This window comes from Anarhichas minor, unplaced genomic scaffold (genome assembly GCF_050575085.1).
Source record: "Anarhichas minor isolate MPS153535 unplaced genomic scaffold, ASM5057508v1 ptg000042l, whole genome shotgun sequence".
Taxonomy (NCBI): domain Eukaryota; kingdom Metazoa; phylum Chordata; class Actinopteri; order Perciformes; family Anarhichadidae; genus Anarhichas; species Anarhichas minor.
In genome coordinates this window covers 565,140-579,384 of record NW_027466488.1, presented here as the reverse complement: position 1 = coordinate 579,384, position 14,245 = coordinate 565,140, and the positions used below count along the sequence as shown (strand labels likewise).

The 14,245-nt window shown below is 40.3% G+C and overlaps 1 protein-coding gene across 1 annotated transcript in view; it reads right to left on the bottom strand.

Moving 5' to 3' along the window:
* Nucleotides 1-856: 856 nt before the first annotated feature.
* Nucleotides 857-14,245, bottom strand: part of igdcc3 (immunoglobulin superfamily, DCC subclass, member 3) — a 52,168-nt gene continuing 38,779 nt past the window's right edge. The window contains exons 8-14 of the mRNA XM_076110129.1: nucleotides 6,062-6,309; nucleotides 4,751-4,915; nucleotides 4,337-4,525; nucleotides 3,954-4,058; nucleotides 3,140-3,275; nucleotides 2,778-2,985; nucleotides 857-1,694 (exon numbers count right to left, since the gene is read on the bottom strand). Of these exons, the coding sequence (XP_075966244.1) occupies nucleotides 1,569-1,694; nucleotides 2,778-2,985; nucleotides 3,140-3,275; nucleotides 3,954-4,058; nucleotides 4,337-4,525; nucleotides 4,751-4,915; nucleotides 6,062-6,309 (1,177 nt within the window). The 3' untranslated portion in view covers nucleotides 857-1,568. The remainder of the gene's footprint in view (nucleotides 1,695-2,777; nucleotides 2,986-3,139; nucleotides 3,276-3,953; nucleotides 4,059-4,336; nucleotides 4,526-4,750; nucleotides 4,916-6,061; nucleotides 6,310-14,245) is intronic.

Here is a 14,245-nt window from a genome sequence, read left to right as displayed (position 1 = left end):
TTGTTTAATTTGTGCTCAAACAGTAATGTGAAATAGAACAATTTGTGATGAACATGCTAAGCTAGGCTTACTGCCTACCAGCTATAATGCAGTTTTATAGATAACACATAGACACAAGATTGGTATCATGTCAGCTAAATAGTCAAAAAGCGTACGTCCCACAATTTCAACCTATTCCTTTAAGTCATTACTCTTCAGATAAGATCTTATCTTTGATAAGAACTGTGCTTAATTTTCTTCAGTTTTTTACAAACATCACATATGTATGAAATCCATTCAATCAAGAAAACATGTCTGCACACACAAATATACATCAAATTCAATCATAGCTAATTTTGATTTCCTCTTGTCCAATTGAACATAATGTATCACGTCACGTTGAGCGATAAATAGTCCTGAAAATATTAGAAAAGCAGTGTATCTCTAACGCTCTATTCAGTTAACTGAAGGAAAAAATAAGATAATGATCTTTTGTATGTAAAAAAAAAAGACTTACAATGGAACAGCATAATTCATCGTCCTAACATACTGTAATTCATGCAACGTGTTATCAGTCTGTCAACTTGCATGAGGTACTGACATTGTATCTACAAACACCATATTCATCAACAGAGGGAAGCCAGGATTTCACATAGGGGGGAAAAGAGGGTTTTTCATTATGCAATAAACAGACAAACAACAACAACAACAACATTGTTATTTTGAGGTAGAACATTAACATCAGCATTTGGAAGTGCTTTATGTTGGATACTCGTTTTTGTTCGTTTTGCTTCGACAAGAAGAAGAAGAAGAAGAGAGACGATTCCTGACATCTGAGGTAGTGCGGCACCTGATCTTGTAATTTTCAAACCAATCAGTTCCTCCGCATGTAAAGTAATTGTGAGCACGGGGGAAGGTAAAGTCCCTAAAAGCTTCCCGCAAGACATTCATTCCGGCTGAGGTAGGTTTTTGTTGAATCGCAAGGTTCAAACAGCCAAGTCTAGTGCCTGTATGAAGGTTGAGAACTCATAAGAAATGTCGATATCACTGAAACAAAGTCCTGAGACAGAACACTGGACGAAGGCTGAGGTCTTCTGTGAGCGAGAAGGTGGAATCATTGGTAGGTGAGAGCAGGCAGCAGGAGTCTCTGACATCCACAGAAAAGTAAGAGATAAGACCAATAACTTATAACCACTTTGACATATAAGTGATAAAGATATATAAGTATATATATATATATATATATATATATATATATATAAACTTAAAAATAAATTCATCATTGTATAAGAAGGACATTCTGGGGAATCTATTCTGTGTGCTGCCCAACACCAAAACATTAACAAAAGACCAAATTGTAAAAATAAAAAAAGAAAAGCTGGCCTGCCTGGCCGTCAGAAGAGAGCTGTCCCACACCTCAAGCCAAAAACACTCCGATATACAGTCCTAGATTCTCTAGAACTTCTTAACTTACCAATAAAAAAATCTTTGCACAAAAGGAAAAACTACATTAATTTCAACCTGAGTAAGAGAAGAGTCTAAGTGGACACTGTGGACAATGTTTCGAGTGAACTGGCCTTCATACACGATTAGCCTTGGTCCTGCCGAGCCGCTCCAGCTGTAGGAGGCTCTTGGAACTGCGTCTCTCGCTCCACCGAAAACTTGTCCAGCGGTATCGTAGACAGCTGGGTGTCGTTCAGCACGTAGGAGTCAGACTGAAAGCACATGCATAATTAAATAGGGTTACATAGAGAGTACATTTAAATCATTCATTGGACATTTTGGCCTTCGGATAGAGGCAGATAGAAGAGATAGATAGGAAACATATAACATACAACAAAGGTCCCTGGCCAGAAATCTGCCGTTGTACATGGCAGGATTCCCAGCCAGCAGGGATGCTGTTGTGTGAAGAACAATGTTAGTGCAGTTAGGGCTTTTGTTTATTCTCTGAGTTACTGCTTTTCCTCAATGTAGTTTTTTTAGTGCTTTTATCAGACGATTATGTAGGCATTATAAACTTTAGCTGCAGCTCAGACGTTTACATTATGTAGAACATATTTTATCCTGGTTATTGTATTCTTGTTTTGTACTGTACTGTTGTTGTGAAGAATTTCCTTTCTCCTTTTTTGCCCAGTTGTTTGGGTTATAATGACTAAATGAAAGAGAGACATTTCGAAGCTGCATTCAAAGAAAGCAAGGCAGGAAAAACCAACTATTGCTGAAAAAGTGATTACATTTTTATAAACTACACTTATGTTATAGCATGTGTTGTATTTTTGCAGGTCCACACCTCAATTATATCAGTTACGATCACACTGCATTCACAAAAGTAACTTCTGAGATGTCAGAACGTAGCAACATTGCTAAGAATATGTCCAGCAGGGCAAGAAACAGTGAGTGATCAGACGATCATGCGTTTTCAAAAACTCGGACTAGATAGCACTTTATTTGGAGTCAAAATTCTGAGTGTGCTCACCTGTGATGTTGTTAATACACTCTCAACAAGAAAACAATGAATGTGCATAACTACAAGTATGGTAGGACAAAAAAAAAAAAGAAGCAAATTATGCTGTAAGCTGTGGTGGATATTTACAACAGAAAGTTTGGGTTGTAATTTTCCCAGAGACAGCTGAAGACACACAAATATATTATATATTAATTAATTAATATAACCCAAGCTGAAATAAACCTTTTTTTCCCTTTAAAATATCTTTATCTATAACAATTTGTGTTAACACATGTCACAGTTAACACATATTGGCTTCCAGTTCACTTAATGTCTCATAATCAGGACTCACCATGCATGTATCTTGTGTAGGTTGAGTGAAAAGTCTCTCCAACTCGTTGCTGTCGGCCACTTTCGTCCGCGCTGCACTGCCATTGACCTCCATCTTTCTCCTGGCAGCCTCATTCAGTCCAGAGGCCCCCTGGGAAGAGGAAGAGGATTCCAACACTGCGCTGTGCCCCGCCTGGGGGGTGGCCTGAACCGCCTTACACATCATTAACCTGGGGATTACGTGAACACACACACATAAAACTCTTGTCAGCTGCACACACATGATAACCACATGACAATTACTTTCAACAAAAATGATAGGCAAGTTATTCCATTGGGACCTTTTGTTGCTGTTGGGCGTTTACACATCATGTTGGTACTGACCTGCCGCGGTAGCTGAAGACGAGGAAGAGCACACAGAAGATGATGCAGGTGACTCCGATGTGAATGCCGATTATGATGCCTGTAGTGGATGTTTTGCTCTGTTCATCTTTCACACAGTCGCATGGGGCGTCCAACACTGAGACGATATAGAAAACCTCACAGTCAAACCACCACAAAAGTTTGTTCAAACAAGACTACAGTTGGAGAGCAGAAGCTCAGGCTGGGCCAGTTGATGAAGTCAAAACTACTGCTCCAACACTTTGTCTATCCTCTAATTAGTAACTATTGGTGTCCCAAAGCTGTTTGAAGAAAGCCCTGGAAGAGTTCGATGCAATCGAGTTTATTCTTTAAGCAACTCTTCCTCTGTTGCCTTGGACACAATAGTATATTTTTTATTTTAGTCACACCCAGGTTTCATCTCTCCAATGGTGTCTCAGGAAGTCCCAAACATTCTCACGCAGGGATGTTCAGACATGTCCCGGCATGTTTCCCTGATACCAATATTTTTTGGGGTTTTCAAAGAGTTTTCAAAAACTTGAATTATACATTGAGTCAAACAGGTTATATGTTAAATCACTCAAATCATACTATATTAACACTAGTTCTAATAAGTGGATTTCATAGATGTGTGCTTAAAACATTTAATATATTTGATAGTGCGGGCTTTTTGTGATAAATCAAACTCCAACACTACGTCAGCTGGAAAGGATGACACATGTGACCCAGTGAGGCACATTAAACCTAGATGCACTGGTGGTGTTGTGGGACAGTGTGTAGCTGCGTGTAGCTCTATTTGGTTTTGTCAGATAATCACCAGATTTCTCCACCGCCTCCCGAAGTGAAACCAATCGTAGGGTAGCGTTGCCATCTCCGTGCTCGTTGAATGTGAGAAGCTTTATCTCATAGACCAGTGTAGGATCTGGACAAAAAGACAGAAAAAGATGGTAAGATAATGAATGAAGCACAGCCCTCTTGAGGTCGGAGTGTGTTTTTAGTCCTAGTTCAATCTTCAGCACAGTTCCACAGAGAAATTGTGAGATGCATGTTTACAAGCCCAGATCACATTATCAATTTGGCTCATTTAATGAAGATTACAACGACAATTAAGATTATAGAAACAGCTCAGTCAGTTACAAAAAGTTAATCATGTTTGCTACGACACAATAAGTTGTAGTCCTAAAAAGCTACACGTCTCACCCAGCTGAGTGATGTTGTACTGGGTGACGTTGCGAGGGAATGTGATGGGACCAGTGGACAGGGGTGAGTGGGCTCTTCTGTAATACAGTCTGAAGCCTTGATGTTGGCCCATCTTGGAGGAAGGTTCCCACCTTACTTGTATAACACTGCCGTTCACCACCTTGGTGTAGAGGGAAGGAGGTGCTGGCACTGCAACATAAAATACAGACTGTCAACCAAAGTTGAATAACAATATGATAGTAGCAGCACTTACAGCTTTTATTTTGCAGCTTGAGTTATGACACCTCATGTGCAGTAAAAATCTTGTGTGGTTTCACACTCAGCGATCACTGCAAAGCTTCACTGCAAACCTTTCAATCTATGTCTATTATTGGTGAAAAATATGCTTTGTGGGTGAGTGTGCTTCCAGCTCACCCTCCCCATGAGTGCTCTCTGTGACACTGTCCGATGGTTTGCTGGCCCCGTGGGATGTGTAGGCCTTGACGTAGAAGGTGTAACTGGTGGAGGGCTCCAGTTCCCTGATGACTTGCTGCAGCGTCACCTTACTGACGGCCTCCTCATACTCCATCTCCGCTGGGTCTGAAGGAGGAAACATGGAGGAGGTAAGGAGGATATAGAATGAAATTAACAGGAAAAGAAAAACAGGAGCATTAAAGTGATGGAGTATGGGATCAAGAGAGGAAACAATAAATACAATCTGTTTCTGTCACTATTTTATGATTATTGCCCATTTCACTGGTTTTATCAGAGCAGCGCTGTTAGGGAAGAGCTACTCTAGTTTGAACTAAATGGTGATGGTTGGCTGAATTGCAGGGGTGGAGTGAGGAGATGGAGGTAGTAAAAAGGGGGAGTTGCAAAGGACGTGTTAAAGCATTTTTATCACTCTCAATCCGGAGACAACCAACCCTAACCAATATCCACCTCCAGCCCTCAACCCGTTGGGCCATACCATGTTGGAGGGGTAATTACAGCAGAACCTATTGGTTGGCCCCCGGGGCCCTTAATTATCCATCTGATAGAACTACTGAGGAGAACAGCAGCTGGCGCTACGAGACCCTCGCCACACACAAAAACACACTCACACTGACACCCATACACTTGCCCAAAGCCGTAAACAAACACACTGCATGAGCCTAAACAAGTATGCACATGTATGGACACACACAGGGAGCATTGTACCAATAGTATACACACATACACAAAATTTAGTTTTTTAAGTCCTTATTATATCCGTCTGTATAGTGGAGTGTGGGGACTTACACTCTAGCACTAAACACACTTTAAGTTGTTTGTTGGGAGGGATGCATTTACCTTCTGGTTTTTCCTAATACTGTAAGTAGATTTGGACAAAAGCATCTGCCAAATGAAAGTCATGCAAATGTGATGGGAAACACTAAAAACTGTGCATTTATCATAGTTTCTATAATCTGCAACAGAGACTGTCAACAGGTGTATGTATATTTGTCTGTGGCCCGTTTCACCAAATTTGCAAGATGCAAACTGCAACTTGCAAAAGTAGATCATTTCCTTGGGGGTCATTTCGACCAATTCAATTGATCATAAGAAACACCACACTAAGCATGAAAGCGGCCCTCGCTGTCAATGTCACTGCCATCTATCTTCATCACTTGAGTATAACACCTTTTTGACATAGTCAAATTTTATGGTGACTTATTTTTATGTAATCTAGTGCATATAACTGCATAGATCTTGAGTGCAACCCACCTGAAGTCCTGCGAATGTGGAGCACATAACCGATGATGTCCTGGTTGTTTTGATCGGGCTCCTTCCAGGACACCTGGATGTTGGTGGGTGAGAGGGCCTCGGCCTGCACATGGGTGGGCTCACCGGGCAGTCCATCAGCCCAGAGCACGGTGAGGCGAGCACTGGCCTGTGTGGAGCCAGCGCTGTTCTCAACGATACACTGGTAGATAGCCTCGTCATCCTGGCTAATACCATATATCGTCAGTGTGCTGTGACAGGAGCAGGAGAGGAGAGGTGCAACAGGAAGGAAAGAAAAAGGAAATTGTGAAGTTTAGTTTCTCGGACATATATATATAAAGTATATATATGAAACATACGATTTGACGGTATACGACTATATGTGAAATCTAAAGTGCAAATCCAAAAGGTCAATTCTACTCTTGAATAGTTCTTTATTGAAAGTACTCGTCATGACATTTTTCACTTCCCAAAGTAGTAGTAAGAAGCACTCATTGTGTCACAGTTATATTATTGTTGCACAGTTAAATAATGATAATTGTTTCAGATTCTATTTCAACTATAAAGCACTTAGTGCTTACCAGCACCAAAGTATAACTTAGAAGTGTACGTCTTATAGTATTGTATTATTGTGTTCTGTATATAGTATTATAGTAAACATTTCAATTAAAATTTATTTTGTTTAGCCCAAAATCACAAATCACAAATTTGCCTCAGAGGGCTTTACAATCTGTACACATACGGCATCCTCTTCTTAGAACCCTCACATCGGTACAGGAAACAAAAAGTAAGAAACCTTAGGGAGAGCAACAGAGGAGGGATCCCTCTATCAGGGTGCACAGATGTGCAATAGATGTCATGTGTACAGAATGAACACAAAACAGAGTTACGCCACATTCAATGCAAATTACAAAAATGATTCATAAAACCATTTGTGTTACTTTTGTTTTGTACTGTTGTTTCTGTTTTTGTTTCGTACTTGTGTTTTTTATCTTGTGCATCTGACTGCAAAGTGACTGAACTGAGCACCAAGGTTGTACAATAACAATAGCAACAACAACAACATGTTACAGAGCAGAACAATTTGTAATCTGGATCTATATCTGCTCCAAAATAAACAAAAAAGATTAAAATTGTAATTTAATTTACCAAGTTAGCGCGATGGATGGAAGGAAATGCCATCTGGAATCACTCAAGGTTAATATGTGTTCAAGCTCCCCATAATTTTGAAACCAATTATAGAACAAAAAACTAATGAAAATGAGTAACTGTTTTCAGACTCATTCAAATGTGTTATGTACCTACTTTGGTGTATTTAAGTTTAAATGTGAAGCTAGACTTTCGAAAAATGGTTATATGCTAAGTGGAAAAATGAAAAACGGTGGAAGTTTGTAGGTAGAAATACCCTATACCATTAGATTTCTCTAAAGTTCAGGATAAATAAAACTATATGTCTCAAGTTTCAGGAGATACAAGGTGTGTGTGCTTTAGAAATGATGACATAGTGACACTATTCTCATCAGAAATCTGTCAAAATCCGTTTTACTAGTTTTTGAAATATTCTGCTGACAGACACTAAAAGTGTTTCCTCTTTGATGAAAATAACTATTCTATCTACAGCTTCACATCTTATTGTTTAGGTTTTTTCCCTTCACCCAGAAATGAATTGCCTGTACTTGAATAAGGTTCTGAGTTCAGATGTGTGTGTTTGAGTAAGTAAAAGATAGAGCCACACATCACACACTACAGCCAGCAGCAATATGTACAAAAGATCCTCTCTCATGCAAAGTGCTCACTTTCAAATTGAATCGTCTTTTGCTGGAGCTCTTGTTGGAGGATACATCTATTTCATTATTTAAAAAAAAAGTAATTTGCCTGCATCAGTGAAACCTTTCATCTGTCCCTCGCTGTCCATCCATACGTACCTACCTCATCCCTCTACCTATAGACACACACACACGCATACACCACCGCCCACACTCAATGCCTTCACTCTATAGTCTTTATTTCAACCATCACTCCTCCCTATCGTACCTCCACCACTCTGCTCTTTGTCTATCTACTGCATCTCTGCTTCTTCTTCCCTTCCTCCTGACCTGTCTTCTGTTATAGAATAAATATAAGCATTGTGTGGGTGTATATGTGTGTGCGTGTGTGTGTGTGTGCATGTTGAGTGTTATTAGACAAGAATGCTTAATCCACTCTTATTTGTCCTAAGGCAAAAGGAAAAATAAAACATTTATCATGCAGTTGAAATGACACCCTGTGGTGCAACACATTTCTCAATGTCCTTTTCATACCAAGGCCACTTTTTCTGTATTTAAGGTATAATATGTGTGGGAGAAAAGTGAAAACACGCATATAATGAATACCGTAGGAATGTGGAAGGGCTTACATCATAGCTTTGTCCCTTTTCTTTACTTCCAGCCCTAGGTCATGGCATTTTAAGAGATCAGAGGCATCTTTCTACTAAAGGGAAAAGACCCCTCTGGCCTCTGGTTCTCATGCTTTACTGTAAGTTGAAACAAGAATTGAATGCCTCAGGAGTTCAACATATCCTGCAGCATCCCGCCTAATCTGTCACTTGCAGTTTGTAGAAACCTATCTAATTGTCATCTTTATTTGATTGACAGGTTGGATCCTCCGTGTCTAAATCAAAATGTATTGCGAAATGTCGGGACCATCCCGAAAGGATAGAAAGAGCAACATGTCGGCTGTGTGCGGTGTACTTGGTCTGTCACTGGCGACCTTCTGGACCTGTGAAATGGGACATGAGGAAAGTGGCCTTTCAGCTCTGGACAGACGGCGCTAAAGTCATACCAGCCTCAGCGTGGGTTGTGAGGATGGATTTGTAAGAATAGGGGGGTGCTCTTTTGGGTCAGCGGGCAGGATGGAGAAGTGAATCATTCCATTTCCTTTTCAAAATTGATGTACTGGGATACAATCACTGTACTTCTCTAATCTGGGTCAGAATAGGCTGGGAGGTTGAAGAGTTATTATTCTCTCTGGTCTGCCAGGTGGCTTCAATCTGGATAATAACCAGGTCAAAGAGGCCCTCTGTATTTTACCTTCTCCGAGCCAATCTTACCTCTGACCCCGGAGGTGGCAGCAGTCGCCAGCCCTCAGCTCGCTACTCAACCATCACATTTCTGACAGCCTTTTATATCAGCGACGGATGGAGTGTTTGCAGACAGGCAGCCCTGACCAGACGCAGCAAAGAGGCCCCCAGGGACGCACTACCCCGATGCCACCGGGCCTGGATGGGCCTCCTGAGTGTGCGAGGGGAATGCAGGGAAAATTCACAAGACGTTGCTTGTTTCAGAAGGCACAGTAGCATCCAACCGCATGCATGCTTACCCACATACACACGTATCCATGCCTAGGCACTTACACGCAGACTGATCCTGCTAAACTTATGAGATTCTCCACCTACTGACAAAACTTCCTTTCCAAATTCCAGGATAATATTCAGTGGTTTGAACATTTTAGAGTATCCGAATATATGAAACATTTTGAGATTGATAATGTCTTATTTTTGGCTTTGACTTAATGTAAAATTGTACTCCACAAAATTCTGTGTTTTGTTTTTACTTTGGTCTCATTTGGTGAGCAGATACTTTGGTGTTTTTGGACACTTTCTAGAAATAATTGGCCAAAAAGGGAGCAGAGTGTCTGTTTGAAGTAGGTGTTACTTTTTTCCACTCTGCTGCAGAAGCTGGAAATGTAAACCACATTTCCTCTTGTACCAGGAAATTTCTCAGGGAAGACCTGATGGATATTGAATGTTTAGAATAATTTGTTTTAGGTTGCATCACAATTATGTTGAATTAATGAAAGACGGAGAGAAACAAAGCATACATTTGTTCATGAAAATCCTTTGGATTGTCAATACTTTATCAAATGAAAATAATGTAATTTTGCAAAATGACACGCAGTTCAACGGACCTCTCTTTTAACCTTACTTTACAGACTTTTTCGATTGAATAGTTTGAACATTTACTTTTATAATACATTATAGAGACCCATACAATGTGTGGGAAAAAAGAAGTTTGGAAAGTCTGAGTGAGAGTGAAGAAGAATTTTGAGGTATTTGGCCTGAATTTGGGCAGTTTGCTTGTCTAACATGAGCTCCAAAGCCAAGCTGTCTTGTCCTGACAGGTTGACGCCATCATTTACTCATCAGTTTAAGTCCATTTCACAGATTGATGGATAAGGTCGTGGGCCAGGGGAGTGGTTGACAGTGGGGCTTTGGGTCTGTTGTTCAGCTGTGTTTACTCTCCGTTGTCTCTAAGCAGCACCCCATCAAAAGCCAGCATGGCCATTCCAGCTCCAGCCAGAGGGAGAGGAAAAAAAAATATGGGGACAAAGAGTGAACAGGAGGAAGAGGTGGGGAAGGGGGAGGGGAGGAGCAATGAGCTCGCTGTGGCCTGAGAGGAGGGAAGGGCCAAGGGTATGACTGATTATAGGCGGGGTCAGAGTTCAAGGCCAATGCCCAGGCCCCAGCTCTCTGTAATGGGGGCAGAAGGGGGATGTGGGGCACAGAGAGGGGCTGCACACAAGAAAGGCAGGTCTGGGTGAAAGAAAGAGAAAAAAAAAGAAAAAAAAAGAAAACCCTTTGAAAGGATTCCACAACGAAATGTCCAGGTTTGTGTGGTTGCCTGTTCCTTCAGATGTTAGTCATTAATTATAAAACACACCACGGCACTCACACACACACACACACGCGCGCGCACACACACACACGCACACACACACACACACACACACACTTGAAGAATGTTCGTTTCTTTACTATACAACTTAAATTCTCTCTACACCAATGTAAAAAGGATCCTCGTCTAAATTTTTTAGAAAAAGAGAGTAAATTACAAAATAATTCTCATGGGATCTTTCTCTCCTATCTTCATTCGCCACAAGAGAGAATTAGATTTTCCATCATCGTCAGTTACAGTATCACTTTTAAAATAACACAGGTGGTATTTCAACTTCACGTTTATTAGACTGCCTGATGTGAGATCACAGGTTGTACATGTTGGATGATTACATGTGTCAGCTTTAGAGAGTTAAGACTTATTGAGGCTTCAAATAGCCACAATAGCATGCTTTACAGGAGCCTTGTCAGAAAGGGCCAAAAATGAATGCGGTAGCAATAATGTGTGTGTTTTTGTTCGCGCATGTGTGCAGGTGTGTGTACGAAGGGCTGTTAAGACACAGATTCACCCTGAGCATCAATGTCTGTTTACAAAAGCGGCTAATCAGCTCCTCTCTCACGTCATCGCATCTCATGCGGCATTTCACGACGCTGTGTCTTCCTCGTGTGTGTTTGTGTGTAACACGTGAGTGCAGACGAGGTGTAAAGGGCGCAACCCGTTTGTGAATTTTCACGTTTGATTATGCATGTGCACAAAATGAATGATGGCATGCACCGCAGGGCTACTTGTGCACATATTGGGCTCACTTGCTTTTTGATTAATGTGTGTGCATGCGTGTGTGTGAATGAAATGTACAATCGATTCCCCTTCCTTCTCTTGTCCGATTTGCTTTTGAAGGTCAGCGTCATGGATGGCTGAGGGGAGAAACCTCAGCGTGTGTACATTTTTATGCAAACATACACACCACAAACACAAATTAAAATCGCTCTGCTATGCTGCACTGTATATAAAAGCTCCCCTAATCCGACAGAGTATGTATGTGTATACATATATATATATATATATATATATATATATGTATATGTAGGCCTATATATATATATACATATACATTGGTACAGGAGGTAAATCATTTCCCCTCTTTTTCGGGACCTTCACTACACTAGAAAACACAACACTTGTTTTTTTCTTCTTTAAATTGACCTTGTCATTATCAATACCACATTTTTTTCAAAACCTAAATTAATTGTTTGAGCAGTCTTAATCGAACATCACAAGGACAGGTCACCAATCTCGACCTGCGGTTTTCAGGTCCTGTGTTATCTCCACCTGACCTCACGACCTCCTGTGACTCATCACATTTTTAAGATTGGAAAAAAAACGTCCAAAAAAACCTGAGATGATTTTTCTATTAATCCATTAGTGGAAAATTATATAATAGAAAATGAATTGCAAACAATTGCAAAAATTGACTGGCTGGTAATGGCTTTGTAAATGTGAATATTTGTTGGTTTTTACTGTACTTCGATTACAGTAAACTACATAGATTTAGGTTTTGGACTGTTAGTTGGACAAAACATGTCAACTCAGGCTTTGGGATATTGTGATATATATATTTTATATATATATTTATAAATATTAATCTATTAATAAAAAAAAGAAATCTACAGAATCATGATAAAATAATTGTTAGCACTTGTTACAAGCGAGCACAATCCAGAGAGCTGTATCTGGCAAAACTAATCTGTGTATATACATATTTCGTAGGACACAGGGTTAGATAATAATAAAGTAATATTAAATAAGAGACTGGGATAATGAATTATACTGTAATGTGTTCTTACTCACCTCACAGTTCATCTACACAGTTTAAAAAGAGGCACATCAAGCTGCTCTGTTCTCTAAATGTCTGCCTTTCCTGGTCAACTAGCTGAGTTTATGAGATAATTAGCTAATGGTAGATCTCAAGCTGAGGTCTGCCTCCTTAACCAATCACAGAGCAGGCTTTGTGATGCATGAGATCCACATTATAGCAGGTCTATAGCATACACTAATGGTGGTAAGTGAAAAATGCTGTGATTCTCTGACTACCCTCTCTATCTTTCACCCTCCCTCTCCTCGTTTGTCTTTTGATCACCCGTCCATATTTCTGTTTTTGTCCAAGTGCGGCCTCTCATTTATTTCTTCCCTCGTCTCTTTCCTCCTTTGTTAGTCCCTCGCTCCATCTTTCTCAGAAACATAAACTGGTGGAGGCAAGTGGGAGTGGAGCAGTGTGTGTGAACGATGGAGGGGTCTGCTCCCTTCACTCACTGCTACGGAGTGTAAGTATGGATTTTTTTTGGGTACAAATTCAATATATTCACTTCATATTTCTCTTTTATGAAAATGCAGCATGGTTGGCTGCCAGGGTCAACTGGAAAAATGTAACTTTCTTTGCTGGATGGACACCACGCAGTACTAGCAACAGGCTGGACAAGTATTAATGATCCTTTTAAAGTAATGCCTTGAAACCTTGTGCTGGAAAACTGTTCTTCATAAGATCAGCCATCATTCTGTAAAACTCATGCAGCTGAAAAGTAGGTCCAACATGTATTTACTCCTCTATATTATCTCTAAGATAGCCCTCCACTGTCACAAACAGTACTGTAACACAGAAAACAGGTACTGTAACATGCAGTCTTCAAACTGCGAGGATGGTAACTAGCAGAGCTGGTTGCTGGGTCCTCCTCCTCATGACATTCCTGGAGACTGCCATGGGAAAGCCTCCAACATCCAGTCAATACGCTGCTCACATACAAAGGCACAAATAAATTGAGGCTCATGTCTTGGCAGGCGTGAATTCCAGCAGCTGCCGAGTTAGAAGCAATAGAAACGCAGCGAAATTGAACATTTGATGATGCCAATGATCAGATTAAGGCAGTCGTTTAATACTGAAATCCTTATTTCTTCTGTGAGCCGGGTCCAACTTTGTGAAGACACAGTGAGTGCCTGGGAGTCAGGGTTGGGAGGGGAATCTGGGCTGTGTTAATCACAGTTTGCATTATGTGACGGCCTCCACAATGACTCTTTTTCAGATTATTTTCGTAATAATAAAATCACTGAACCTCTTTACGTCTTTATGTTACCCTTTATAATGTATAAGGCTATAACAGCAGGTTTACAGATGCTTTATAGATCAGTTATAAAACTATGAATAAGATAAACTTGTTGCCAGGCTGTGTTTTAAACCTCTTTATTTGGTAACAATCCATTTATTAACACTTGTGAGTTTCACACTTTATAGTGAGCCATCAAGTGTATAGTTACACATGTTAATAAACTTCTAAAACAGATTTTGATCCAGATAAATTGGTCCATTAGAGGGTCTGGCTGATGAATTTAAGAGCTAAAAAGACGAGTGTCTTGTTGGAGGATAAACACCAGCCACAAGAAAATGTCCCACCCTGGCAGCCCAAAAGCTACTCTTATTGATGGCTTATAAGCTATCTATTAATTATAAATTATTTAATATCTACCAATAAAGACTTACAAAGCT